Source organism: Phyllopteryx taeniolatus, chromosome 2, assembly GCF_024500385.1.
Source record: "Phyllopteryx taeniolatus isolate TA_2022b chromosome 2, UOR_Ptae_1.2, whole genome shotgun sequence".
Taxonomy (NCBI): Eukaryota; Metazoa; Chordata; class Actinopteri; order Syngnathiformes; family Syngnathidae; genus Phyllopteryx; species Phyllopteryx taeniolatus.
In genome coordinates, this window is record NC_084503.1 from 34,863,674 (window position 1) to 34,891,638 (window position 27,965).

The following is a 27,965-nucleotide window of genomic DNA, read 5'->3' on the forward strand; positions in this document are numbered from 1 at the left end:
AACAAGTTTAATTTAAAAAAAAAAGTATTTACAATGATCACTAACCTCATACACCTAAACATTAACAATAAGCATATTTCGAATATAGTTTAAATTCAAATATGCTACAGAGTTAATCTGCGATAAGAGAAACACATTCAGATGTTACCAGGCTATAATTGTCAATAAAAGGTGAAGCAGTCCAAGCACAGAAAAGGACATTAAAAGGTAGCTGCCGTTAAAAGGAACGTAGGTGCCAGTACAAAGAATTAATGGGAAATATCATCTAAGCTGTACAAAGAAGGAACACAGGCTGTGATCACAATCGAGTTGACAATGAAATATACACAGCACATGACAGTGTAACAATGTGAAAGTGAGCAAAACAACTAATTGAACAGCGGCATGTAAGTATCGACGTATTCTAACACATTTTTCAGGTTTCTTTGTCCATAGTGCTGCTTCCATATTACCTATAACTGAAACACTCAAAAATAAAATGAAGAATTGGTGCATGCTAACTGTTAAGATTGATATGAAAAACTAAATTGTGTTAAAAAAGTGGAGTGTAATTACTGTAAATGTAAACTGTTTTGCTCACTGAACATGACAGTTGTCTTCTTGTTCCGGCGACTCCTCTGAATGAGGAGCGGCGGCTTCCTCGAAATTGTCAGTAGAGGAAGGACTCTGCTGGAGTAAAGGGAACAACACCTGTTGGACGAGAGAAGAAGGAGAGAGAGAGAGAGAGAGAGAGAGAGAGAGAGAGAGAGAAGGAAAAAAAAAATCAATATGACAAGGAAGAGCAAGTACATTAAAGAAAGCACAGGGTGGACATTTTTGAGAGAAACATTAGGACGTAGCATGATCTTCAGTTGAGGTGATGAGCTAGAAAGGAGAACTTGGCTGAAATGGACTCTCGCTGTTTAAACTAATGTTGTGTATCATTATTTCATGTGATTAATGTTGCCCACTCAACATCCTTTGCAGCCCGGTCATCCTGGAAGGGGGATCCCTCCATCGGTGATCCATCCTCAAAGTCTAGACCCAGGAGATGTCGTTGATTTTTGTGAACTGTGGACCCGTGAAGCCCTTTGACTCTTTTGGGGCTATTTAAGTAAACTTGACTCAAACACAAACTGCATGGCCCGGCTGACCCACATCTGTTAGATGAGGCCGACGCCCCTCCAGCTGTCTGTCTTGTCCCATGTAGAGTTGTACAGGTCAGGCACGGCAACCTCAGAATAATATTTGTGGCTTGGAAGCATGGGCCTCAGGTCAAAAGTGTCCAAATGTCTTTGGAAATGTTCAGCACCATTAACTCTGTGACTTCCACAAGACTCTTTTCTTTTCTTTTATCATACAGAAAACACTGTGAAAATGATTCCCTACGTCTGTCTTAAAGCAAAGTAAAGTCGATGAATCGCCCAGTCCTGCCGTCACATAGTTGTACTGTGCGTTTGTCTACTCCGGTTGAGGATTTGTGTGTGTGTGTGTGTGTGTGTGTGTATATATATATATTGAGTTATTGCTCACCTTATTGTCTGACTTGTGTCTGGCAGCAAGTCGAGGACTGCAGCGCTTCACAGTGGTTCTCCTCATGATGAAGGGGCTGGCCTCCCCCAGGGGGATGTCAGCAAAGCCTGACAGAAACAAATAATGACTCCACGACATCTACACGTTATACTGCATAATGATTTATTTAAAAAAAATAAAAAAAAATAAAAAAATTAAAAAAAATGGCAGCTGGGCATCCATACCTCTCTGTACCAACTCTGGAAGTCCCTCAGGCCTGAATTCATCCTCCTGCTCATTTCTTGGTTGTGGCGTGGTCACAGCGTTGGCTCTGATCTTCTTAGTGAGGTTGTGAAGAGCTTCCTGAGCACTGTCCTTGTTATTCACGTGTTTGTGACCCCTCTTTCCATTGCCCTGCGGTAACCTCTGAGGAGTAGAGGGAGGCGTGTTCTCGGTTTTGTCATCCAGACCTTTGGTAGAGGACCTTGCTGAGCGTCTGCGCCCGTCAGCGGCGCCGGAGTGAATTATGCTGTCTTTGTTGGAGGGTTTGCTCGCCGTTAAGTACTCCAGCCTCGTCGTCAGCATCTCGTTGGCCTCCTCCAACTTGTGCACCTCCAACATCAAGCTGCAGTATTTGTTCATGGTGTCGTCCACCTCCTTTGTCTTCTCCTCCAAAAGCTGTTCCAATTCTTTAACTTCACCTTTCACCTCCTCCAGAGCTCTGCTTCGGGATTCCAGGGCAGCCTTGCGCTCCTCCACCTCTTTGCCTCTTTCCTCACACTCCGCTCTCGCCTCTTTAAGGGACGACTTCAGCTCCTCCACCTCCTTTTTCCTCTCCTCGGCTTGAATCTGCAGCTGTGTATCCTCCACCTGTTCCGCCTCACTGTGCAGTGCATCTGGTGGAAAAGATGCAGGTCCATGTTTAAAATGTACTACATGGCGGATTTGTTTGTGTGGACCGCATTTGTCGCAGCAATCTGCGGATAATAGCGATCGTTAATACTGTACAGCTAGGTCCCCAACTGGTACCGGTCCATGAGACATTTGGTACCGGGCCGCACAAAGAGACTGAATAAAACATATTTTATTGCTCATCAGCGTGAGAAAAAATGTATTTTGAAAATCAGGCACATCAGTTTGTGGCTCTATCAAAATGCTCATGTGATGTGCAAACAAACAAAAACAACACAAGTATGCTCACAAGCTGGTAAAAAAAGAAGCAAATGTGTTTGGAGCACTTCTTTGAAGGGGAAAAGGCCAAATCATGAGATGGAGAACGAGCCTACAACTAGAAAGAAAAAGCTGTATTTAAGAGACAATATCAGCAATCATACTTTGATTCATTAATAGAATGGATTTGTATGCACCAAAGCTGCCAAATATGTGGCGACAGGCTTGCAAATGAGGCAAATCAATAAGCCACAAAAATTGCTCCGGCACATAGAGCCCATGCACTCAGCATTAAAAGACAAAGCATTTGTACTTTTTACCCCAAGATGGGACTGGCTTGTTGAAGAATCAAGTGTAGGGCTTCCAACTAATTGCGTCCTGCATCTTTGAAGGTTTTTGGGTTTTAGAAGAGAATGGTTTTGAAGGGTCTTTCGGTAGGACAACGTTACAGGGCCATTGTGTTGAAAACACTTTATTTCCATGTCAACATAACCAGCTATAGAACACCATATCTTGGACATTACTGCCATCTAGGGGTCTTCACAGCACACAGTACTGATCAATACTGTTGCGTTTTTTCTATCCATGTTATGCTTACAATTTTTCTGAGTTAAAATACATGTGTTTTAATAGGTAGGAGGGGTAAAAATGTAATACATATCTTTTTCATATGGTTTTGCAGATTTTCACATATTACAGGTGGGTCTGGAATGTAACCCCCACATTGAAAAGGGATTAACTGTACAGTACTTAAACATGAGCCAGAACGGAGGAGGACATTATATGTGCGAGCAGCGTCAGGTGAACAAACCTGAGCCACTCAGTATGAGCTGCTTCTCTTGCTCCAGCTGTTTGCAAGTCTTCATCCAAAGGCTCAACTTGCTGGAGGCGGCGTCTCTCTCTTTGGACACGCGAGCGACACGAGACGACAGCTCAGACACCTGGACGGAAACAAGGAGATACAGGGATTGATGAAGGAATTCAAACCACCGATTAAGTCTATCGTATAGTCTATATTTTGCTTCGTACAAAAGTGCATTATTATCCATCCATCTATCCCATATGTTAGGTGTGCATACCTGCTCATTGAGCTTTGAGACAGAGAGCTGCTGAGTTTCCAGCTTCTCCTCCAAGGAGGCAACTGTAGACTGAAGACTCTGTTGCTCCTGTGACATTTTCACCTTCTCTTCTTCAGTTCTCTGATTCTCTTGTGCCAGCAGAGAAAGAGCAGAGGACAAACTGTTCTTCTCTTCTTCCAGCAACGACAAGGATGTCTGAAGCTTCTTTGTCTCCCCCTCCAGCCTCTGTCTGTCCTCCTCTATTCTATCTCTCTCCTGCTTTAGTACAGTTTGCTTCTCCTCGCTAGAACGGAAAGTCTCGTTCTCCTGCTTTAGTCTCTCTTTTTCTTCTAGAAGTCGTTTGTTTTCTCCTTCTAGCTGTTCCTTGTCATCTGCCTCTCTGGCTTTTAAAATTTCTTCTTCCAAACTCTCAATGTGAGTCGTCAGATTCTTTTTCTGCACTTCCCACTGCTCTCCATCCATCTTCCACTTCTCCAGCAAGTTCTGAAAATGTTGTTTCTCTTCCTCCAGCTTCTCCAGGAGGCTCTTCATTCTCTGTCGCTCCCTCTGCATTTCTGCACTCTTTTCTTGAAAGGACAGCTCTCGCTGATGAGATGCTTCAAGCTGCGCTTGGAGGTTGTCCACTTGCTTCTCTGCTTGCGCCCTCACCCCCTTCTCTAACTCCTCCACCCTGCACCTGTGCCGTTCCTGCTCTTCTCTACGATCTATCTCTGCCCTCTCCAGCCCTCGCTCCAGCTCCTCCTTAGCAGCCTTCAGCTCCTCCAGCTCTACTCTTTTCGTTTGCAGCTCTCGCTCCAGTTGCTCCTTCTCGGATCTAAGGTTGTCCAGAGTGGCAGAAAGCTTCAAGAACTCCTCGTTAAGACCTCTCTTCTCTTCCTCCACCTGGGGGCCAGACAAAATAAAACCCAATCAGGAACAAAAGAACAGAAATTAGGAATAATTTGAACAATGATGAAAATGAACAAAACTTCATTTGCCATTTTATGCACAAACCGCTATTATGTCTTTTGCAAAGCAATGCGTTAAGTATTTGCTGTGAAAAGATCAGATTCAATAATAGTTTCTGCAATCAATATGTTGCAAGAGAGTGAGACGCCCTCTGAATGAAAAATAACCTCTGTCGTTAAATGTGTGATAATCTGGGGTGAGGTTGTGCAATAGGTATATTCAAAAGTAGTGCAAGTACTTTGAGGTCGAAAGGGCATCAAAAAGTTTTTATTTTTTAAAGACGAGGAAGAGACATGCAGCTACTCATTTTTTTTGTTTTGACGTTTCCCATGTTCTCACGATGTGTTAACATGCCGACCTTACGGTGAACGCGGAAGTGCTGCGTGCAATTACAATTTTAAACATTTTCAACAATTTGAAAACGGCCAAAACACTCTCTAAAACCCTATCTAGCAGCCACCAGGTTTTAATCAGATCCAAAGCATGACTTAATGATTCTCAATGAAAAATACTGACTGATGTATTTGCAGGAGTGTATAACTGCAGCGGCACTGGTTAGCACATCCGCCTCACAGTTCTAAGGACTCTGGTTCAAATCCGGCCTCCACTGTGTGGAGTTTGCATGTTCTCCCCGTGCCTGCTTGGGTTTCCTCCCACATCCCCAAAACATGCATGGTAGGTTAATTGAAGACTCTAAATTGCCCGTAGGTGTGAGTGTGAGTGGTTGTTTGTTTATATGTGCCCTGCAATAGGCTGGCCAGTTCAGAGTGTACCCTGCCTCTTGCCCAAAGATACCTGCACTGGATCATACAACCACAATTAAAGCTGCAAGTAGCGATGATTGGGGCACTCGCACTTCCAATCCTCATAAATGATATTGACATTTTCACACCATGCTCTCCCCACTTTAAATAGCAGAGGCTAAAAACCTTCGCAATTTTGCATGGCCCACCTTTCTAGGATAGCTGCTTCAGATCTGGGATCATTTGGGTGAATTCCGGAGCCCTGGAATTTGGCCAAAATGGCTCCTTCAAACCAATAAGGCAGACTTCCTGTTCAATTCCAGGCATGGGTCCTAGAGACTTTTTTGTGCATCTTGTTATGACAGACATGACCACCAATTGTGTATAGATTCGAGAAACTGGTGTTGGGGGCTGATTTTTGGTAACTTTTTAGAGGGCACTATCGAGTGCGTTTTTGGGGCGTCGTGTTACGGACTCCTAAAATGCAGATATTTTTACAGGGATACACGTGCTTGGAAAAAAAATGGTGCGTTTTGGGGCATGTTAAGGTCCCCAAAAAGGTAATTAACCTCCCAGAAGACTACTAACACAGTGATTCCAAGAGGCCTTCAATAACAAACATAAAACAATACTACATAAAACTTCTCTCCCAGTGTCAATAAAATGGTGCATTTACTTGTATGTACTTGAGGCTTTCGTTGTACACTGTGCAATGACATAGATAGATTCTAATTCTAATTGCTTTGTAAGTTTTTCCCCCTAATATATAAATACCATTACTGTATAAGTTCTCATTAGATTGTATGAGGTATATGATGTGGGTGATGATGAGTGTATGTTGCTTTGTCCAGTAAACAGTACATCCGAATCAAACAGGTTCAAATGAATGTACCTTTGTCCTTTCCTCCTCCAGCTCAGATTTGGTGGTCTCAGCCTGTATCAGATTGCAAATCACAGAGTAGTGTTACAATGGTCTGTCTCATTGTTTGTCTTGAAGCATTTAAGGTCAGAGAGGTATAAATGTTTGTGTGTACCTGAAGGACAGCTTCCTCAAGGTCTTGCTCTACATCTTCCTTCTCTCGCTGCAGAGCATCAATTCGGTCTTGCAGTGAGTCAGACTTCCTCTGAGCAGCTACCGACACACACACACACAAACACACACACACACACACACACACACACACTGAGTCCTGGTCAGGCCACTAACAAGACTGAGAAACGTGACGGTGCTGCAAAAGATGCGAGTAAGTTACCTTTGAGGAGTTCACCCATCTGCTTCTTCTTCCTCTCGTCAGATTCGATGCGAACGCGGAGCTTTTCAATGCCGCTGCGCATCTGCTGGACTTCCTCCTGTGTGGAGTTCAGACGAGAGGCGATTTGTCCCTTTTCCAGTAGAGAAGACTCCAAAGACTGCGTTAGCTGTCGCACTTCTCCCTCCAAAGCCTGGGCAAGGGAACAGTGGTGGAATTACAGAAACATATTAAAAGCCTATAGTTACTGCTTTCATCGCTCTTCTTATTCACCTGGATTTTGCTGAACATGGTCTCTGTGTTTTGATTAGCAGATGTGTTATCATCTTTAATTTTGTCAAGCTGCCCAATCAGTTGTTCCTTCTCTCCACTCTGCTGAGACATGGCTTCCTCCAACACGTTCATCTGCTCCAACAGCTTGAGACAGAAAACAGCTATTATTGTCAAAGTGTGAGGAGGAGAATAAGACATTTGTTGTGATTAGAACTTGCTTATTAAAAAACAATAGTCAAGTGTGTACCCATTGGCTCTCTGTCTTCATTTTGTCCATGTTGACTTGCAGGGCTTCATTCTCCCTCTTCCCTGCTCTGATGTCCTCCTCCAGGATGGAAATTAAAGACCTGGTATCACAGTTGGTCTTCTCTAGCCCGTGTACCTTCTCTCGCCACTGGCCTGCAGTCTGGCTCAGCTCCTCTCGTTCCTCAGTGCAGGAAACCAACTCAGATCTCAGGTGGATTGTCTGGAGAGGAAAAATCACATTTGGTATACACATCCACTGTATATAAGAATTATATTAAACACAGTAAACCTATGCTGCCTTGGCTTCCTGTGACTGCGTCATATTGCGTGGCTGACTTCACTTTCACTAGTACTGAATAACACTGACTTTAAAATGGGTTCACGTCACAATACACATTTATTCATGTCTTTTTGTCAAGAATGTGTCAAATTTTAGTCTGAAACCACAGAAAACACATTTTAGGGGGACATGCGGTATTCGTACATTTTCACAGCAATTTTTGGTAAGTAACCCCCTCCGAAAGGCCACCGTTTCCTTATGTATACAAAAAAAAAATTTATGCAAAAAGATAGACACTTCAGTACAGTGGACCCCCACGATTCGCAGGGGATACGGACCGAGCCTTGCAGCAAATATTGCTTATAGGTGCCACAAGATGGCAGCAAATCACTACATGAAGCTCCTTCACTCTAACATAGTTCCTTGGCACCAAGACGCCACAAGGTGGCAGAAAAGAACTACATGAAGTTACTCAACTTACTTCAATGTAACAATATGCCACAAGATGGTACCAAAGTAAAACGTATTGCTTTTGCACAACAAAAGTGAATAGGTGAGTTTATCAGTGAATAAAAGCATAACCCCCCCCACCCCCCAAAACAAAAACAAAAAAAAATCTCAATTAGGTAAATTTGCTAATGCCGAACAGTGAATATGCAGGAGTTCATTGTAATGATTTGGGCTGATGTAAATATCTTGCATGTTGACATTTGAAGTGTGAATGAGTGCTCACCTCAGCGGAGAGCGTTTCTATCTGCTGTTCCAAGCCCAAGCACATCCTCCTTTGAGTTTCCAGCTCATCCCCCACCTTGCTCCGCTCCTCCTGCAGGGCCTCCACCTCACACTCCATGCCAAGGATGTGATGCTCCAGGTTGGCTTTCTCTGAGCGAACCCTCTTCAGCTCGCTCTCCTGCTGAAGGAATTTATCGTCCCACCCGCCTACACACCAAAAATGAAACAACTAACTCAATCGCTGTTTATAATATAGAATGTAGATGCTTGTTAATGAATTATAGAACTACGAATAACTGGCAATGTTACAATTTCACATGCATTTACACACTCATAATTGATCTGCATATTTACCTTTAGCCATTTCTAGTCCCTCCACCATCTCCATAACATCAGTTAGCTGGCATTTAGCTGTTTGGAGCTGCAGGGTTAATGTTTCCCTGTCCTCTGACACCTGAGACAACTAAATTCAAACACACAGCATTGGCATCACAATTTAATAAACAAATGCTATTTGTACACTAGGAATATATGAGTCTCTAACCCACCTGATCAAAGAGGCTATTCTTCTCCTTCAGAACATTGTCCATCTTATTTGCTGCACAACGCGCTGCTTCTTCTGCTGCATCAACTTTCTGCTCCAAGTTTTGAACTTGCACTTGGAGGCCTGAGGTCAACTCCTTCCTCAGTGCAAGGTCCGAGGTGAGCAGGTCAATCTCTGAGAGCAGGGAACGGATTTTCTCTTCCCGATTTGAGAGTTTTTCATGGTAATTTTGTAACTGCAAAAGCTCTGTCTCTGCAAGACAGAATGTCAACACATAAGTTATTCGACATTTGGATATACAAGTGGAATAATCTGTAAAGTGAGAAATTCTTGTATGATGATAGTGAAAACATGCAGTGAACGTAATGTTATGTCCAGAAAATGTAGGCAGCAAACGTGTGTGTTCCGTTACTCACTGGTAGAGTGTAGCTCCCTAGTCTCCTCTGCTGAGGAGGAACATAGTGCCGGTTCAGCTTCATTTTCAGGGACGCCCCAGGGAAGGTTCTCCTCAGGAACCTGCAAGAAAGTTAAAAAATTCACAGCCAAAGTCAGTTTGTTTATTCCAGCACATCATATTCGGTGAAAGCACTAAAAATAATAATTTATGAGCAACCTGGTCGAAGGAAAACTCAACAAAACAATTATTTCATACCTCATCATGACCAAATAGCTGCTTTTTAATTTCCTGCATTTCATGTCCATCTTCGACACATGCATCTCTATCTTCCTCCATGTGTTCCTCGATTATCTCTGGTTCGATTACTTCCGTCTTGAGGACAGGTTCTGTTTCACTACAAGATTCGAGGAAGATAAGCTGTATTTCTCCCAATAATTGTCCATTTGTGACAAGCTGAATTGTCACCATACCTGAGGGCCTCATCAGGTTGGATTGAGAATTTCTCCAATTTGGACTCATTTACTGCCGAAGAGTCTAATGCTGGTTCCACAATGGGATCAGCATGAATGTGGATTATTGCCTCTGCTGGAATCACCATTACAGATAAATCAGTCTCAAAGAGCAGACACCAATGTTCAAACAAAGACCCCTGCTGAGATTATCATTTACAAGTCACAGTAATTAAAATCTGCGCTCACCACTGATGGCTGCATTTTCAGGCTCTGTGGAACTCAACTTTTCTTGGGGGCTCTGTTGGTCCTGGAGTTTTGAGAGCTGCTCTATGAGGAGGTGCTGCTGGCCGACCTGTTCCAGCAGCAAGTCATACTGGTGCTTGAACACGCTCAGCTCTTGTTGTAAGCACGACAACTTCTGATTCAGTTCACCCTGCTCCGTTTCAAACTGCTGGTTCCTGAGACACAATCAAGTTGTACCAGTCATTTAACAGCACATCAACAGAAACAGTGATACAGTGAACCCCCATTTATAGTGGAGGATACGTTCCAGAATCCAGACCCACCTGCATTAGCTAAAATTTTGCCATGTCTTGTTTTTTAAGATAGTTATCACCCCTTCTACATTCTTTAAACATTCATACTTTATAAAAGACACTTTTTAAACATACATTTTTTAACACAAAAATAATATCCATCCATCCATCCATTTTCTGAGCCGCTTCTCCTCACTAGGGTCGCGGGCCTGCTGGAGCCTATCCCAGCTATCAGCAAACATAAAATGTTTAGAAACTACTGCAGACATTGTAGTGTGTGTGCGTGTGCGTTAAATATGTGCCTTGAAGAGGCGGGGCCTGATGGGTTGGCGGGTGATAGTGAGTCTGGATGTGAGTTTCTGGGCATGAGCTATGGCTGACAGCAGCTCCTGCGTGAGTGTGCTTATTGTATTTTTGTTTTGCTTTGTTCTACAGAAAATGGACGGGAGAAAAAAAACAAAACAAAAAACAACAGGCCCACCCTCTTAAAAAATGTCTACAACGGAGTGGTGGCGCCTATCCCAGTTATCTTCGGGCGAGAGGCGGGGTACACCCTGAACTGGCCAGCCAATCGCAGGGCACATACTGTACAGACAAGCATATACGCTCACATTCAAACCAAAAGAGAATTTAGAGAATTCAATGAACTGAACACGGCGAACATGTTTTTGGTGCGTTTGAGGAAGCCGGAGTAAACCCACGCAAGCATGGGGAGAACCTTTGAATCCAGAACCTAAGAACTGTGAAGCAGATGTGCTAACCACTCTTTCGCCGTACAGCATATATATTATTATTTGTTGAAAGTAATGCTAATCGAATTTAACGGTAACTTAAAAGCTTTCTGTTTTCTCCAAACAACCATTCACACATATAGGCAATTTAGAGTCTTCAATCAACCTACCATGCATGTTTTTGGGATGTGCGAGGAAACCGGAGTACCTGGAGAAAACCCACGCAGGCACGGGGAGAAAATGCAAACTCCACACAGGCGGGGCCAGGATTTTAACCCCGGTCCTCAGAACTGTGAGGCGGATGTGATAACCAGTCGTCCACCGTGCCACGCTATTAAACTGTTAGAATTCAATTACGGTAGTTAAACAAACCACGATATCGACGAGGAAAACCGTAATAGTCATTGTACCTTGCTCTTTTCTCTTCCTCCATTCTCTTTTCTTTCATCTCAAGCTGATTCTTCATCTTGTGACACTCCAGTTCAGAAGACTGAAGGAGGTTTTGGATGCGTTCCTTCTCCTCTCGCAGAGAAGCCACCTCATTGTTACGCATTTTTACGCTCGCTTGGGATCGCCGCTTCTCCTCCATTAGCTGGACTTCACAGCACTGCAGAGCCATGTTCTTTTCCATCAGCTGATTATTGGTTTCTTCCAGCTGAAGTTTGTCCTCCACTGCTTGATTCAGCTTTTTTGCCAGCTCACCGAGTTGAGCCTCAATATGAGATTCCTGTTTACTGAGAAGATCAAGAGTGGTGAGGAGCTGGACTCTCTCTTCAGTGAGCTGCTTCACTGTTGACTCTATGTTTTCTTGCCCCACGGTGACTTGTTTTGTCAGTGCTTCCGCTTGCTGCTTCTCCTCAGTTAAAACTTTCACATTGATCTGCAGGTGTTTGTTCTCCTCAGCTAACACGTCAAGCCTGCTTTCCAACTGCTGCTTCTGAACAGTCACCTCGCTCATGTCAGTTTGTAATTGCTGTTTGTCATTGACTAATTGTTTCAGAGTTGCCTCGAAGTTATTTTTCTCCTGAAGTGACACTTTGTCATCATCATCTTTGTCTTTGATTATCTGGTTGAGAGTAGCAACTTTAGCCATCAAAGTGGCAACTTCCTCTTCTAACTGACAGCATTTGACAGTGTCCCCCTCCAGGCGAGTTATCTCACAACTCCTCTCCATCACTTCCTCTCTGGCTGTAACATACTTTGTCTCCAGCATGGAGTTCTGAGACTGGACCTCCTCCAACCGTGCTTCCAAAACGGAGACCTACGGAAATTAGCATTTTGATCCCAAAGTTTTGTTTGTAATTGTTAACCAGTTGGCACAGGAAAGGAATTATCACAGGTAACAGGCAAAATGACCAATATCTCTACATGCCTACCTGGGCTTTGCTGTCCTCTAGTCGGACCACCATGTCCGACATCTGGCTTTGTTTCTGAGCTAACGCAGATTCCAGTGACTGGATGGTTTCTTTCAGAGTCTCCATTTGATTTTCATAACAGTTGACAGTTGTCTCATTGTCTTCCAAGTCCATCTGAAGCATCTCAAGCTGCACCTTTATGTAAAAAAGATAAAAAAAATACAAAAAAAATACAAAAAAACTTTGAAACCGCCCGAGAGGTAATCAACAATATTTATTAATATGGTTGTAATTTACAGCATCATAATGTGTGGTGTTTAGTTTTTTTATCTTTTCAGTAAACTAAGTTCAGAGGTGGGAAAGTACCGTATTTTCACGACCATAAGGCGCACTTAAAAGTCTTAAATTTTCTCCAAAATGGACCTTATGTGTGCACAGAGTTCCAAAATCTATAAATGTGTGATGAGCGCTCCGCTTGACTGACTGGGAGCATTTCCTGCCGACACGCTGCTTATGTAGAGGAAAGGCGGACGTGACTGAGTACAGCATGCGGACATAAAAGGGGAAGGGTGCGCGTGAAGGAAGACGCTAAAGGCACGACCCCACGAGGTATATAGCGCCGGGGTAGTGCAAAACAACATCGGTTTGGCTAAGGACCCCCGAAAATGGCACCTATGAAGAGACATGCTTACGAAGCACAGTTTAAACTGCAAGCTGTGAGTTACGCGGAGGAACATGGGAATCGAGCAGCCGCAAGAGAATTCAAGATCAACAAATCCATGGTTCGCAAGTGGAGGAAGCAGGAAAACGCGCTTCGCCGAGTCAAGAAGACGAAGCAGAGTTTCCGCGGAAACAAGGCGAGGTGGCCCGAGTTGGAAGACCAACTCGAGCAATGGATTAATGAGAAAGAACAGCCAGGAGAAGCGTCTCTACTGTCACCATTCGACTGAGGGCAATAACGCTTGCAGAAGAAATGAAAATCGAACATTTTCAAGGAGGTTCCGTCTTGGTGCTTTCGTTTTATGAAACGGCGCCATCTATCCATCCGAGCAAGGACTACCATGGCGCAGCAACTTCCGGCGGATTACAAGGAAAAGCTGGCCATCTTCCGCTCCTTCTGCAGTAAAAAGATTGCCGACAAATACAGCTAGCCCAACCGCATCGCCAACATGGACGAGGTGCCGCTCACTTTCAACATCCCGGTGAACCACACTGTAGAGAAGAAGGGGACCACCACGGTAGCGATATGCACAACGGGGCACGAGAAGTCGGCTTTTACAGTTGTGCTTGGTTGCCATGGTAATGGACAGAAACTGCCACCTATGGTGATTTTTAAGAGGAAGACGCTGGCTAAAGAAAAGTTTCCAGCTGAAGTCATTGTTAAAGCCAATCAAAAGGGTTGGATGCACGAGGAGAAAATGAGAGAGTGGATGAGTGAGGTGTACGTAAAGAGACCGGATGTTTTTTTTCCACAAGTCACTGTCCCTGTTGATCTGTGACTCCATGCACACCTATCTCACAACCGCTGTGAAAAACCAAGTGCAACTAAGACTGGGAGGCAATGCCGGGCGAGTTACGCCACCATATGTGAATGGATTGTGGATGCTTGGGCTAAGGTATCTGCTTTGACTGTTGTCCGTAACTGAGACTGTGCCTTTTAATACGGTGCGCCCTATGGTCGTGAAAATACGGTACAGCCCGGGGGCGGGGCACATACGGCCCGCTTTGTTCTTCTCTGTCTCACTGAGAATGGCTTGTAATATTTGTTGCATTAATTTACCACTTTTTACTAAAATTGTTCAATTAATATATTTTATTTATGCATCACATAAAATAATTCTGTTGTATTCATTGTGACTATAAAAAAGGAAAAGAAAAGAAAAAAAGAACCAAACCTTGATTTTGTTCATGGCAACCATCTTCTCTTTCAGGACCTCAGTAGTCTTGGCATGTTCTACTTCTGCACAGTTCAGCTTCTCCTTCAGACTCTTTATGCTGGCGTCTCTTTCCTCCAAACCTTGCGAGGCTGCAGACAGAGTTGCCTTCATGGTCTTCACTCGTGTTCGGACGTTACTCAACTCGGCTTCGGTGGCATTCAGGGCTTTCTCTGCAGCTTCACACCGTTCTCGGAGGCTCTTTTCCTTGCTGAGGAAACTTTGGGCCTCCAAAGCCTGACTCTCAGATAGTTGGCTCACCTTCTGTCTGAGCTCTGCAACTTCTTTTTCCAAAGCAGAACCCAGATTTACTCTCTCAGTCAGTGTGTTCTCCAAGTTGGTCTTGACTTCAGTCATGGAGGAGAGACTCCTTTCAAGAGCATCCAGGTGCATTTTGAGGTCGGCATGTGAGCGGTTGACCACCTCAAGTTCACTTTTTAAAAGTGGGAGTTTCTCAGCTGCATCTTTGCTTGCAGATACATGCTCCTCTAAAGAAGATATTTTCTCCTGCAGCTTTTTTACCTTCTCAGCATGTGTATCTTTGAGGAACTTCACAAGAGAGATGTTACATTTATTAGCAAATTGACTAATGACAAGACTGTTTATTTTTTAAATCTACATGTGATAAGACTGTACCTCCGTTTCTTTCACCCTCTCTTGAGAAGCTTTTTCCAGGTCTTCATTTTGTTTCACCAGAGACAAAAGCCGAGCCCGGTCTTCTCCGAGCAGCCTCTCTTTCTCTGTTACCTGGGCACACACCTCCCTCAGCTCCTCCTCAAGCTGTTGCAGTTTTTGCACCTTTTCCGCATCTATCCTTTTGTGTTCCTCCTCGCGCTCTGACATCTTCTTACTTTGTTTCTGCAGCTCTGCTCCAAACTGCTCCTGAGCCTTCATCAACTGATCCATGGAGCTGATCTGAAACGAGCAAAACACGAAGTGTAGTGAAAGTCAAAACACTATTATAGCTCTTATTCCAAAATTCTAGAGCTATGAATGAATCAGGGGTGATTTGGATTCATTTGCAAATCCCCATGAAAAAAAACAAACTAATCCCAAATCTTAATTTTCCCATTTGAATGAAAACGAGTCAAAGAATAAAATAATTCTTACTTTATTCATATAAGCGCTGAAATGCTGCCTAAGGCTGCTACCATTCGCTTCTGTGCATGAACGCATTGTAGCTTCACCACGATCTCCATAAATAATTATTTGTGGTGGGGGGGGGGGAAAAACAAAAATAAAATAAATTAAAACGAGCTCTGCTCTGATGGTGGCTTGCGTTTAGCCTGGCTCTCCAATGAGCTGCAGGGATAACATGGAAGCGCCACAACGGAAGCGGAAAACAAGCCATCACTGGAGAGGGCGGCTGATTGATGGTCATAGTCATTCGTTACACTCAAAACAAATAACGAATGGGGTTTTAAGGTGCCTATGGAGTCTGACCACTACAAAACACACCTGTTTTTTGGTGAGTAGGAGCTCTTGCTGAGTTTCCTCCAACTGTAACTTGATTTGCGTCGTCTCCTCTGCCTTCACTGCAATGCTTTCCTCACATTGTCTCAACACAGCTGCTTTCTCCTCTGATAATCTGGGTGCAAAAGATGAACCATGTTACAAACATACAGTTTTTATTTTATTTTAGGGTTATAATGACTCCAGTGACTCACAATCAATAAACACAAAACTCTCACATAGTATAATCAAAATGTAATAGATAACATAATAGTCAATTTACAGTGATACCCTCGTTTGTGGTCAAGGATGACACAGTCGATACATTCCAGTCGCTTTCTACCCTTGAGCGATAACAGAATGCACATTCATGCAAGAGTGGAGCTTTGTTAGTAAGCAGGATTTTCACAACTACAGTAGTAGTAGGGCTGGGCGATTAATAAAAATTTAATTGTGATTTTGGCTTCTCACGATCATAAAAAACATTATAACCAATGAATAACAATTAATGTACCGAATGGTGCGGTGTGTGCATGTAAGTTCCTGCGTTGTAAAAGCACCCTGAAAGCACCTGCGTTGCTTGTCGCAACCCGTGATGCATGTTATTTTGCCCTCCCCAAGCATGCTTTAAGATGTTTATTGACACCCCTTTTACGTAAAACTAAATGCACAACAACAACAATTACACACATTGCATGGTTAAATACAACACACACTTGGTTTGAGAATCATCGCCAGCTTAATGCTAACACTCATTGGAAAACTTATTGATTGGCTAGCTAACAGAATTATAAGTGAGGGGAGGGATTTACCTTTGAATCACGAATATTCACACACAATCGTGTTAATACATAAAGACACACATAATACTCACAGGCATATACTGTATTCTTCTTAATCTTTGAAATACGACTTCTATTTATCCAGTTCGATCGCAACTTTCTTCTTCTAGTCCAGGGGTGTCAAACTAATTTTTGTCGCGGGTCAAATCGCAGTTAATGGTTCCACTCGGAGGGCCGTTATGGCTGCAAACCCATATGATTGTCTGAGATTATTACATATACACAAATTAATGGATAATTAGTTTTGAAATCAGAAGCCAGTAAAAACAGTTTGTTCAACTACAGTATAATCAATTATATTTTAAAAGGGGCGTTGGTAACAAAAAATGCTTGCAATATCTCAATATTTTTAAAAGCGAAGCCAATTCTCAATTTTGGTATTTTAGCAAGAAACGCAGTCGATGCACACTCTCGGGGGCTACATAAAATGATGTGGCGGGCCGGATCTGGCCCCCGGGCCACCAGTTTGGCACCTGTGTTCTAGTCTTTTATCTTAATGTGTGTATCTGCATGCATGCACCACACTGGCCTAAGAGGCCAAGGCCTGCACAGCAGCAACAGCAGGTATTTTGTTTTATTTATTGTTTCTATTCTTCTTGCTATTATTTTAATATATGACTATTTTACTTGTTACTATTTATTTTCCTATTGTTCTTTTAAGTCATATTTAAAGTAAAGTTTTGGTAGTTGAATAAATGCTAAGTTTTAAAATCAATTAACAATCATGTTTATTAATTGTGATTTCAATATCAATCAAAACAATTAGGATTACGGTGGACCCCTGCGAACAGCAGGGGATAGGGACTGGGCCAACCGCAAATAGTGATAATTGACGCCCGTTATAACTGAATTTAAATTAAAAAAATTGAAAAATAAAGAAAAATCATTTTGCACTCTGCTGACCATGGAGAAGAATTCCATTTTAAGTTAAGTGGAAGCTACCTCTGCTGACTGGAGAAACACTGTACTATTGTATCAGCATGAAAAAGAAAAAATGTGGTACACAGTAACGACAATGAATAATAAATTATTATTTTACAACCTGCAAATTGTCCAAAAACAAAACAAACAAAAAAAACAACTGGAATTTGAAAGGGCAAAAAAAACAAAAAAGGACATTTTATACTATGCAGTAAAAGAACAAAAAAAAATTTTTATTACAGATTTTTTTCCACATGGCTAAAAACACAAGCTGAAAGAGTAGTAAAATCGAACAAAGCCTGAGGGTTAATTAATAATTAGTGTTCAGAGGCGTTTATTTGCTCAACTGATGGTACCAAGCAATTAGGCATTTAACAGCGAGGAGGCCTGTAATTGTAAAAGGCATTTTTAAATGAGCACCAGACGTTGACCTTATAACTGTTTGTGATTTATTTTTATTTTTTTACTTTTCGGTTTCATTGCGTGTGCTTTATGTTTAATTAGTCTCAGTCTGAGCCAGTTCACAGCTGGTAAACAACTTGTGCATATATACCTGTAGCAATAGACTGCTATTCTTTCATATTTTGCATTCTTTCTAGGATACTGTGCTGCATACCTGTATTTATAGATACACAGTTTTTATTTTAATGTTCTTCATTTCTAAGTCGTGCCAAATGGGGGAGAACTGTGGTTGTGCCAGCCTACTCTGCAAGTATCAATAATGATGAGGAGGAAGATGACGGTGCGGGTCGGGTTCGCACCACGTTCCGGTTTCACGTAAAAAAATATTGTAATGGGAGGGTCGTAGCTGCTGCGCAGCAAGAACGCTTTGTTTGCTTCCTATACACATAACTCAGGCACCGTCGCCGCTCAGCGAACAGTGACGTTTGCGGGGAAGTTTCTTATGCACCACAGGCTCGTAGCTGAGCTCAAATAAACAGAGAATGGAAGTGGTTCCATTCAGAACATTCACTCAAGATTCCTTCTCTTTCGTTTGAAGGAGTTCTCGTGGAACACAACACTACTAAAATCACCCCGTCTCCTGCTGTGCAAAAAATAAAAAAGACTGCAAAATGCTTGGTGCGCAAAAGCGCACTAACACACCAACTGGGTGTGCTTTTAATATTTTCAGTGCCCATGCGCACCCCTTATGTGCATCCCTGCTTATACTTCATTATTTAAATAATATTACAATTTATCATGTATTCGGTATTTACAGCTCATAGCTAACAATCCTTCACCACCTGCCATAAACTACAAAAGCAGTTTACACAACGCCATGTCTGGGCTGCATGTGGTGTGTGCTGTAGTGGACTACCAATCCTTCCAGTCTACTGCAACATTTACTACTATTTCAGTGTATTATATGTAATTACAGGCTACTTTACTATATATTTGAAGGCAGAAAAAAAATAAATTGTTTAACTCAATTCTCTGAGGCACAGTGTCTATTAGAGAGGAGGCCTCTTGATGCAGAAATAGAGTAAGACTAATTGGAAGGCAGCGATAACAAAGAGCAGCAAATAAACGTCTCACCTTAAATTTCTCTCTTCGTGCTCTGCAGTGGTCTGAGCAAGCGTGTCTCTCAGCTGGCGTATTTCAGCTAGGCCGAGTTCAATCACTTGTTCTTTGGAGTGCGCCAGGTCGGAGGCTGCTCGCTGCTCATCTTGCAGCTGAGTGATGCTCCTCTCAGCCTGGTCTGCTCGGGCAATTTCCTTTTCCACCTGCGACTGAAGATCTCTGACCTATACAGATCGAAGGATTAGTGGCCAGCCAAACAGCATGGTGTTTCAGCAGGAAGTTTACAGAATAAACTAGGAATAACCATAGTAATTCACCTGTATTTCAAGCTGCGTCACCTGTGCACCAACATTTTCCAGATCCTTTGTGTGTTTCTGTACAGCCTCAGAGGATTTAGTCTGGAGATCCTTGTACTGATGCTCCTTCTCCTCCAGCTCTGTACTCTTGATGAGGAGTTCTCCCTTTAGGCTGTCAATGTGTGTCGACATCCTGGCCTGGTTCTCCTCTGCACACCTAAGCTGCTTCTACAATGCAGGATGAATCATTTGGGTGGAGTTTAACCACTTAAATACCACACTCTCCTGCCCATGATTGTTTATTCACCTTAGCAGTGATTGACGTGTCATGTTTTCTTGTTTATATGCTGTTTCGTGTCAGTTACTGATAGGAATTTTATTTTGCTGCCTCTTTGAAAGTACCAAGCATAAAAGCCGCTGAAAAGGAGAAACAGGAAGTAGCCTACGGAATGTAGACATTGACAGTAGGGTCGTTACTCACACGGCGTGTTCTCGTGTCTTCATAGGTTCATGCGGTCCCTTCAGAACACAATGACTATGACAATTGCATAATCTTTGTGTTAATGTGACATACAGTGGGTACGGAGAGTATTCAGACCCCCTTCATTTTTTCACTCTTTGTTATATTGCAGCCATTTTCTAAAATCATTTAAGTTTTTATTTCTTCCCCTCAATCTACTCACAGCACCCCACATTGACAGAAAAAAACTGAATTGTTTAAATGTTTGCAGATTTATTAAAAAAGAAAAACGGGAATACCACACAGCCATAAGTATTCAGACCCTTTGCTGTGACACTCATATATTTAACTCAAGTGCTGTCCATTTGTTCTGATCATCCTTGAGATGGTTCTACACCTTCATTGGAGTCCAGCTGTGTTTGATTACACTGATTGGATTTGATTAGGAAAGCCACACACCTGTCGATAGAAGACCTTACAGCTCACAGTGCATGTCAGAGCAAATGAGAATCATAAGGTCAAAGGAACTGCCTGAAGAGCTCAGAGACAGAATTGTGGCAAGGCACAGATCTGGTCAAGGTTACAAAAACATTTATGCTGCACTTAAGGTTCTGAAGAGCACAGTGCAGCACATAATCCTTAAATGGAAGACGTTTGGGACGACCACAACCCAGAAAGCGGTAAAGAAGAACCCAAAGATCACTGTGGCTGAGCTCCGGAGATGCAGTCGGGAGATGGGAGAAACTTCTAGAAAGTCAACCATCACTGTAGCCCTCCACCAGTCGGGGCTTTATGGCAGAGTGGCCCGACGGAAGTCTCTCCTCAGTGCAAGACACATGAAAGCCCGCATGGAGTTTGCTAAAAAAAACACCTGAAGGACTTCAAGATGGTGAGAAATAAGATTCTCTGGTCTGATGAGACCAGGATAGAAGTTTTTGGCCCTCATTCTAAGCAGTATGTGTGGAGAAAACCAGGCACTGCTCATCACCTGTCCAATACAGTCCGAACAGTGAAAGGTGTGTGTATGTTTTCAGCTGCAGGGACAGGTAGACTGGTTGCAATCGAAGGAAAGATAAATGCGGCCAAGTACAGGGATATCCTGGACAAAAAGCTTCCCCAGAGTGCTCAGGACCACAGACTCGGCCGAAGGTTCACCTTCCAACAAGACAATGACCCAAAGCACACAGCTAAAACAACGAAGGAGTGGCTTCAGAACAACTCTGTGATTGTTCTTGAATGGCCCCGCCAGAGCCCTAACTTAAACCCAATTGAGCATCTCTGGAGAGACCTGAAAATGGCTGTCCACAAACATTCACCATCCAACCTAACAGAACTGGAGAGGATCTGCAACGAGGAATTGCAGAGGATCCCCAAATCCAGGTGTGAAAAACTTGTTGCATCATTCCAAAAAGACTCATGGTATGTATTAGCTCAAAAGGGTGCTTCTACTAAATACTGAGAGAAGGGTCTGAATACTTATGGCTGTGATATTTCAGTTTTTCTTTTTTAATAAATCTGCAAAACTTTCAACAATTCATTTTTTTTCTGTCAACATGGGGTGCTGTGTGTACATTAATGAGGAAAAAAATGAAGTTAAATGATTTTAGCAAATGGCTGCAATATAACAAAGAGTGAAAAATTTAAGGGGGTCTGAATACTTTCCATACCCACTGTTTGTGTGACGTTCAATTACATGTGGCGATGTTTGCGGGTAAAATACGAACATGATGGTGGCGCAAAATGCTGCTGGGACATTAGCTCCGTTGCTAAATTTAGATTGTAATCTCGTGGGATTTGTCGTAATGACATCTTTCTTTCCTTCTCCTTTATCCACTTGTCTGTTATAATTTCACTGCAATTTACTGTTGTGTGGAAGTTAATAAAGGCGCAAGGACGCTCATCCTTCTTGGCTCATGAAAAGGAGTTTGGCTGACTGTTTCATCATTGTTAACGCTTGGAAGCGCAACACATTGAGAGGGCAGTACATATACTGTATGTATTCTGTTGTAGGACTATTACTGGAGCTGCTGCACTTACCTGCAGTTCTTCGTTAGCCTCATTCTGTGAACACAGACTTTTGTCCAACACACTGATTTTGTCAGTGAGTTCCTTCTGTGTGGCCTCTACATCGCTGATGATGGTATTTTTCTCGTTCTTCCACTCCAGCAGAACTAGATGCTTTTGTGTCAGCTGCTTGCACTCATCAAGACTCGCACCAAGACTTTTCTTCAGCTCTTGACTCTCTGTCACAGCCTCTGTCAACTTGTTGGTCAGCTGCTCTGCATCTTGCTTTTGCTTCTGTATTTCCTTCTGGGACCTACAGTGTGATTGCAACAAGGTTAATTGGCTTTCATCAAATCAAGGAGTAAGAATGGACAGTTCTTTTCTTCCCCCAATGTCTACCATTCATTTTTTGTCTCTGCGTCAGACAGAGTCTTCTTTAGGTTTTCCAGTTCCAGCGTCGAAGCTTGAGACTGCTGCTCCAGTTTGCACTGAAGTCTCTTCAGCTCTTCCTGTTGACATTCACATTTTCCTGAGGAATAAAATGGCATGAGAGGTGTTGAATGTATTTATTTTTTTAAATGAGCTGGCTAACCTCCAATGCAGGAGTGGACAAAATGTTGTGATCAAGGAACACATTTGATTTTTTTAAAACAGGCAGACGGGCCAGGTAATTCGGAGATGAGGTAAGACAAAAAAGTCAAAGTGTGCACGGGTATGTGAAATAGTTTATCTTAAATAATAAACTAATAATATATACAAATATATACTTTTATTTGTTTTACGCTAAAATAATATATTTTAATAAAATAATTATTTTGCATGTCATTATTACAATTATTTATAATTAATGAATAATAACTGAATCAATGTAATACAATTTGTATTAGTCTATTATTACAAAATTACAAATAAAAATAGAATAAATACATTGTAATTAACTAATTTTAGGACAAAACTAAATTAATACTACAAATATTACAGGACGGAATAATGTAAATGCTTGGTGGGTCAGATGAAAGAAACTGAGCTTTCCGTGCCATACGTTGCCCATCCGTGCTCTAATGCTACCATTAAAATATTACCTTTGAGGTCATCCAGGAGGCCTTGGGTGCGTTTGAGAGTCTGGTCCATGGTCTTCTTCTCATCCTCTAGTTGTGACAGGCGTCTGTTGCTCTGGTCCAGCTGGACAGAAGTACTGTTCTTCTCTCGCTGATGCTCCTGGAGTCAGAAAGAGAAACATAAATTAAACTCAGTAGACAGGTTATTAAAAGGTATGTTCATATTCCATCCATCCATCCATTTTCTACCGCTTAGCCGAGGTCGGATCGCGGGGGCAGTAGCTTTAGCATATTGCATTCACCAATTAGTTATGAAACCAGTTATCTACCGCCACCAAGCAAAAACACAATGACTAATTAAAAAGATTATATTACATTTAATTCCAGATACTGATGATATGCTTTGCTGATGCTTCTTTCAGTGAAAGCAAATCATAGATTTGTACTGGTAAATCACCAGTTTGGAATAGAAAGCAGGTGATAATAGAATCAACCACTAGAAATCTCAAATGTCAGGCAATTCAAAAATCAAAGATGCGAGTTAAAGTCACCTCTAGTTTCTTGCGGAGATCCTCCTCTTTGGTCTGGCTGGCCTGGAGGCTCTGATGTGAGCGCAGCAGCTTCTGTTTCTGCTCCTCCACCTCCCTGTCAAGCTGACACTTCTGAGAACACATCTAGAAACACAGCAAGAGGAGATAAGCATTCAGTAATATTCCACTTTAACCTTGCAAGAATTTTAATTTTATAATGAAGCAACTAATGGCAAAGTAAAGCAGTGTTACCTTCTCCAAATCAGTCTGCAGTATATTGTTGTCTTTTTTGGACTGTTGGATCTCTTGTGTTAACTTAGTTCTGGTCTGCTCCATCTGTTGCTCCAAAGCCTGATTAGATCTTTGCATCTGAGCTAGCTCCTACACACAATGAAATCAATCAGGTGTTATATTTTAATTTTATCAGATTAAAAACGTCAGAAGTGGTACGGCTCTGTCTTGTCGTACCTTCTGGCTGTCTCTCTCCTGGTCCTTGACTTTCTGTTCCAGTGCTCGTTTGCAGCTCTCAGCATTGTGTCTCTGACAGCTCATCTCCTCTGTAACTTGCTTCAGCTTCTGCTCTACTGAAGAACACTAAGAAAAAGAAGCAACACCCTTTAGGAGACCTTTCCCACAAGGTTCCACACTTTCCTCTTCTAGACGGTGTAATAAACTAAAAAGAAATAAACTAGTAGAAAGACAAGAAATCATGTTTTACCTTGACCTCAAGCTGCTGATGTCTGTCAGTGGTCTGACGCAGCTCGTGGCTTGTCTTGGCCAAGTCTCGGTCCCGTTCATTCAGGTCTTTGCGGGCCTGGGTCAGTTGGACTTGCAGGTCCTGCAGTTTGGAGGCCTGACTACTAAGCTCTCTCTCGTGACTGGACATGCTCCTCTCCAGCTCTGACACACGCCCACGAAGCTCTGAAACGATGAAGAAATTCCTAAATTATACAATCTGTCTGAAAAGATACATTCTAGGTCCAACACACTAATTCAACACAGTTACAACTCACCAAAGACTTCAATTTAGAGAAGTAGCCAAAAACTCGTCAAATGTCGTTGACAAAGTCTGTTAGATGCAGAATTGCCTATTGTTGTTTACTGGCGCTGTGGCGCAATGCAGGCAGAGAATGGGACTGAAGCATTTCCGGGTCACAGTCAGATATACAATATGACTAAATCCAACTCCAAAAGACAAGCCGCACATGCCTACATTGCGGCCATGTTGAATGTGGGGCTTAAAAGTGGCGGCCATGTGAGGATGGCTCTATTTATTGTCTGTTGTACATAGAGCGGCACTGCCGTGGTGTTAGCTCTGAGGAATACAAACAAGTCTCTGGAGTCTGGAACATGCCGTTTTTGGTAAAGTAACAGGGTTTTTTTTTGTCAAGCCGTTGCTTTCAAACTAGCAAGCACACTAATTCCTCGCGGTTTGGATAAAATGTGAAACTTTTAAACATTTTCAAGATTTCTTTATAATAATTTACAATAACCTTTTACTGTACTGGGTGTTTTAGGCCACGAAAAATACTACAAAACATAAATATTGAACTGTACAGTAATATGTGTGCATTTGGCCTCAAACAATTAATAAATAAATAAATACAAAGACAAAAATGGGCTTTAATGTCTCTCTCCTGCTGCTGACTTCGGCTATGGGGGAGCTAGCGTGGCGAGCTAGCCCAGCAGCCCGTACTTGTAAGTAAACATTACACTATGACTATCCCATCACAAATTACTCACTGCTTGACTATTTAAACACCGTATTACCACTGCTAAACCTATCACCAGGAATAAAACATGTTTATCCACGATGACGTTACGTATTGTCATGTATCATAAGTGTGCATGTGTAAACCTTAATTTGTCCTCTTTTTTCCATTTCACTTGTTATAACAAACACCGACTGTTTGGCTCATGCAGAAAGGTTATAAAAACCTTTCAAAAATGTTCATTCAATAATCAGTTGCATTAGGTTCTGCTTTTGGAGAATCATCAACACATATGAGCGAGGGAGTACTCATTGTATGACAAAATTGTTCAGGGGGTACACAAGACAAAAAGGTTGGGAACCACTGATCTAAGGAGTGAATCAAAAGAAAATATGTTTTTAATATTTTGCTGCAGTCATGTAACTATGAAAGTAACAAAAATATAATTGTTGTATCTGATGGACAGTAATAAGATTATAGAGGTGTACCTATTGTGGTTTGTGAGTGCATATACTATGAGTACAAACAGTACCTTGATTTAGGATTTTCAGTTCCTCCATCTGTTGGGATCCACCGGGACTCGGCGCTGTTCTGGTCGAGCTCATCCGCTGGCTGGGTTTGATGGGCGTGTCCTCATGGGCATCCCAGAGGGACGTGCCCCGCCTCTTCAGAGGCGTTTCCTTAACTTCCTGAGACTGGCGTACGTGGGCCTGATCTTGCTGTTGCCATGGGAATATAGAGGATCCAGCTTGGCGACCAGCCATGTCTTTGTGGCTCACGCTTACTGACGACTGACTCAAGAGCTGCAAAAGAGACTGTTTAGCAAAATTTACTTGGAAAACAAGACACTCAGTGACCATGACTGACATACTCACTTTGACCTGCAGGACTTTGAGTTCATTTTCTAGCCTTTTTCTTTCTTCTGCTTCCTGGTTGTATTTCTCTTGAAGGTCTTCTAGTTTATCTGTAGCAAATATACAGGTTGTATGTCAAAATGTTTGACATGTTCTTACAGGTACACTAACATATATTATAGCTTAAAAGGTTAGGAAGGGCAAGTTTACAGCAGTGTGATACCTTGCTGTCTGTAAGCTGAAACTGGAGTGGGGAAACTCTTCTGTGGCGTAACAAATGGCTGCAGCTCCGAGGATGATAACGAGGAGGAAGAGCCAGCAGGTTGAGAACGATCCAGTTCAGTTTTATACCTGAAAGACAACAGATGAATATAGTATTTGATGTTAATTGCTGAGTGCTGCCCATTCACCATAGCTTCTCTTGAATCAAAATTTGCACAAAAGCACAACTCACTTCTTTAGCTCCTGCTCCAGTCGCTCTATAGTCTTCCTACAAGTGTTAAGCTGCCCCTCCAAATATCTCACCTTTATTAAAACAAAGCAGTTCACATAATTTATAGTTCCATTTTGATTTTAGACATGCACCATTGACCTTTGGCTGAATTTGCCCATACACTATCAATTTCTCACTGATGAATTGTGTTTTCCCAAACAATACTATAGTAAAATTTACTTAAATGTATAAATCTACCATATCTGGATAGATGATTGAACAAACCCAAGAAAGGAGGACATTTCAATATTGGAATCATATTAAAATATTTACACACACATTCACGGTTAAACAGTTCATAATAATGATGTATCGGTATACATTTCTGATTGCCAGTGCTATGAAAATTCTCTCTTAATAACTCAACGAGTATCATAATACTTAAACTTACTCCTTCATGACAGTGGAATATGGTATAATTCTCCACCCGATATATATATATATATATATATATATATTTTTTTTTTTTTAACTTACCTGCTGCTCTTTGATCCCCAGATCATGTACAACCTTGTGGCGAGCTTTCTCTACAGAGTCACATGACTCTACTAAAGACTGGTTCTCTCTTTTCAAAGCAGATGTCTCATTGCGTTCACTGTCCACCTGCAAAACAAAACAACAAATACTATACAGTTTATAATTTGATTTCCCCATGCCCCTTCAGTGCAGTTTTCATTTTAGGTGCAGCCATGCAACTCTAATTTCACCCAGCAAAATAACATGGTTTCAATTGTCACAGTTTAGAATCCAGCCGCGATACCTTCTTGACCACTGACCTTTTGTTTCTGCTTCTGTAGGGCTGCCTCCAGAGAGTCAATCTGGAACTGCTTTTGAGTTCTCTCCTTTTTCACTTTGTCCAGCTGGACTTCCATCTCCTGGATCTTCTGCAGGGCCTTTCCCGGAAGTCCATCCTTCCACTCCTCCACCGCCCAGCTCATTGTTGCTCACCTGACGAAACAGCCAACACAAGTTGGGTTAGAGTAAGAACATATGATATATGGACAAAAGTATGGGGACACCTAGTTACCAAACCGACATGAAGTGTGTGGTTTTAGTTTGTTAGTTGCAGTTTTTACAGCATATACATTTCTGAGAAAACTACACATTTTTGGGAGAGTCAGAGTGGCTGTGGTATTATTATTATTTTTTTAATCATTTGGGTCAAGTGGACGATGGCACCATGTTTATCTGAAATACTGTGATAATGTTTTTTAAACCAAGGTTAGTGTCCGATGAAGACGGGTAAGTGTTTTTTTTTGTTGTTGCTTTTGGGGTGAGGTGGGTGGGTAAGAACGATTTTGAGACTAAGAAGGTTTAAATTAAATCCTAACTAACATACTAACTACAAGCTTTAAAAGGGATCTAACGTAATAAGTATCTTTCTGTTAGCTTTAGCATTAATCTGTCGTTAAACTAGTATAATTGTCAGCTTCACCCCAGAAAAAAAAAACAATTTACACAGTGAAACCTTAGGTAACGGGTTTAACTATGTATAGACTACGAGGAATTCTTCCTAATGGAAATAAGAAAACTTACTTCGGCGCGATGGTTCTCTACAACGATTGTTGACGACTCGTTGAAAATTCAAATTGTACAGAAACAAAAACGATTTCATCTATGTCGACGCTCATTGGCTAGAGCTCGTGACGTTTATTGAACGA

General features: G+C 42.1%; 1 protein-coding gene across 1 annotated transcript; it reads right to left on the reverse strand.

The window, feature by feature from the left end:
* cenpf (centromere protein F) lies at positions 1-27,938 on the reverse strand. The gene is made up of 38 exons (XM_061765911.1): positions 27,841-27,938; positions 27,081-27,252; positions 26,782-26,907; positions 26,266-26,336; positions 26,035-26,162; positions 25,833-25,921; positions 25,490-25,760; positions 23,964-24,166; positions 23,714-23,839; positions 23,498-23,626; positions 23,267-23,389; positions 22,740-22,875; positions 22,057-22,186; positions 21,691-21,970; positions 19,215-19,421; positions 18,913-19,121; positions 15,620-15,749; positions 14,798-15,076; positions 14,123-14,710; positions 12,249-12,422; positions 11,283-12,133; positions 9,852-10,063; positions 9,624-9,738; positions 9,409-9,547; positions 9,173-9,272; positions 8,761-9,008; positions 8,567-8,675; positions 8,214-8,419; positions 7,202-7,420; positions 6,955-7,098; positions 6,685-6,874; positions 6,466-6,563; positions 6,324-6,365; positions 3,741-4,622; positions 3,473-3,602; positions 1,737-2,387; positions 1,513-1,619; positions 1-690 (listed from the first exon to the last, which is right to left on the reverse strand). Exons 2-38 carry the CDS (start codon positions 27,240-27,242, stop codon positions 577-579), a joined length of 8,118 nt encoding a protein of 2,705 aa, XP_061621895.1. The 5' UTR covers positions 27,243-27,252; positions 27,841-27,938; the 3' UTR covers positions 1-576.
* Positions 27,939-27,965: the final 27 nt, after the last annotated feature.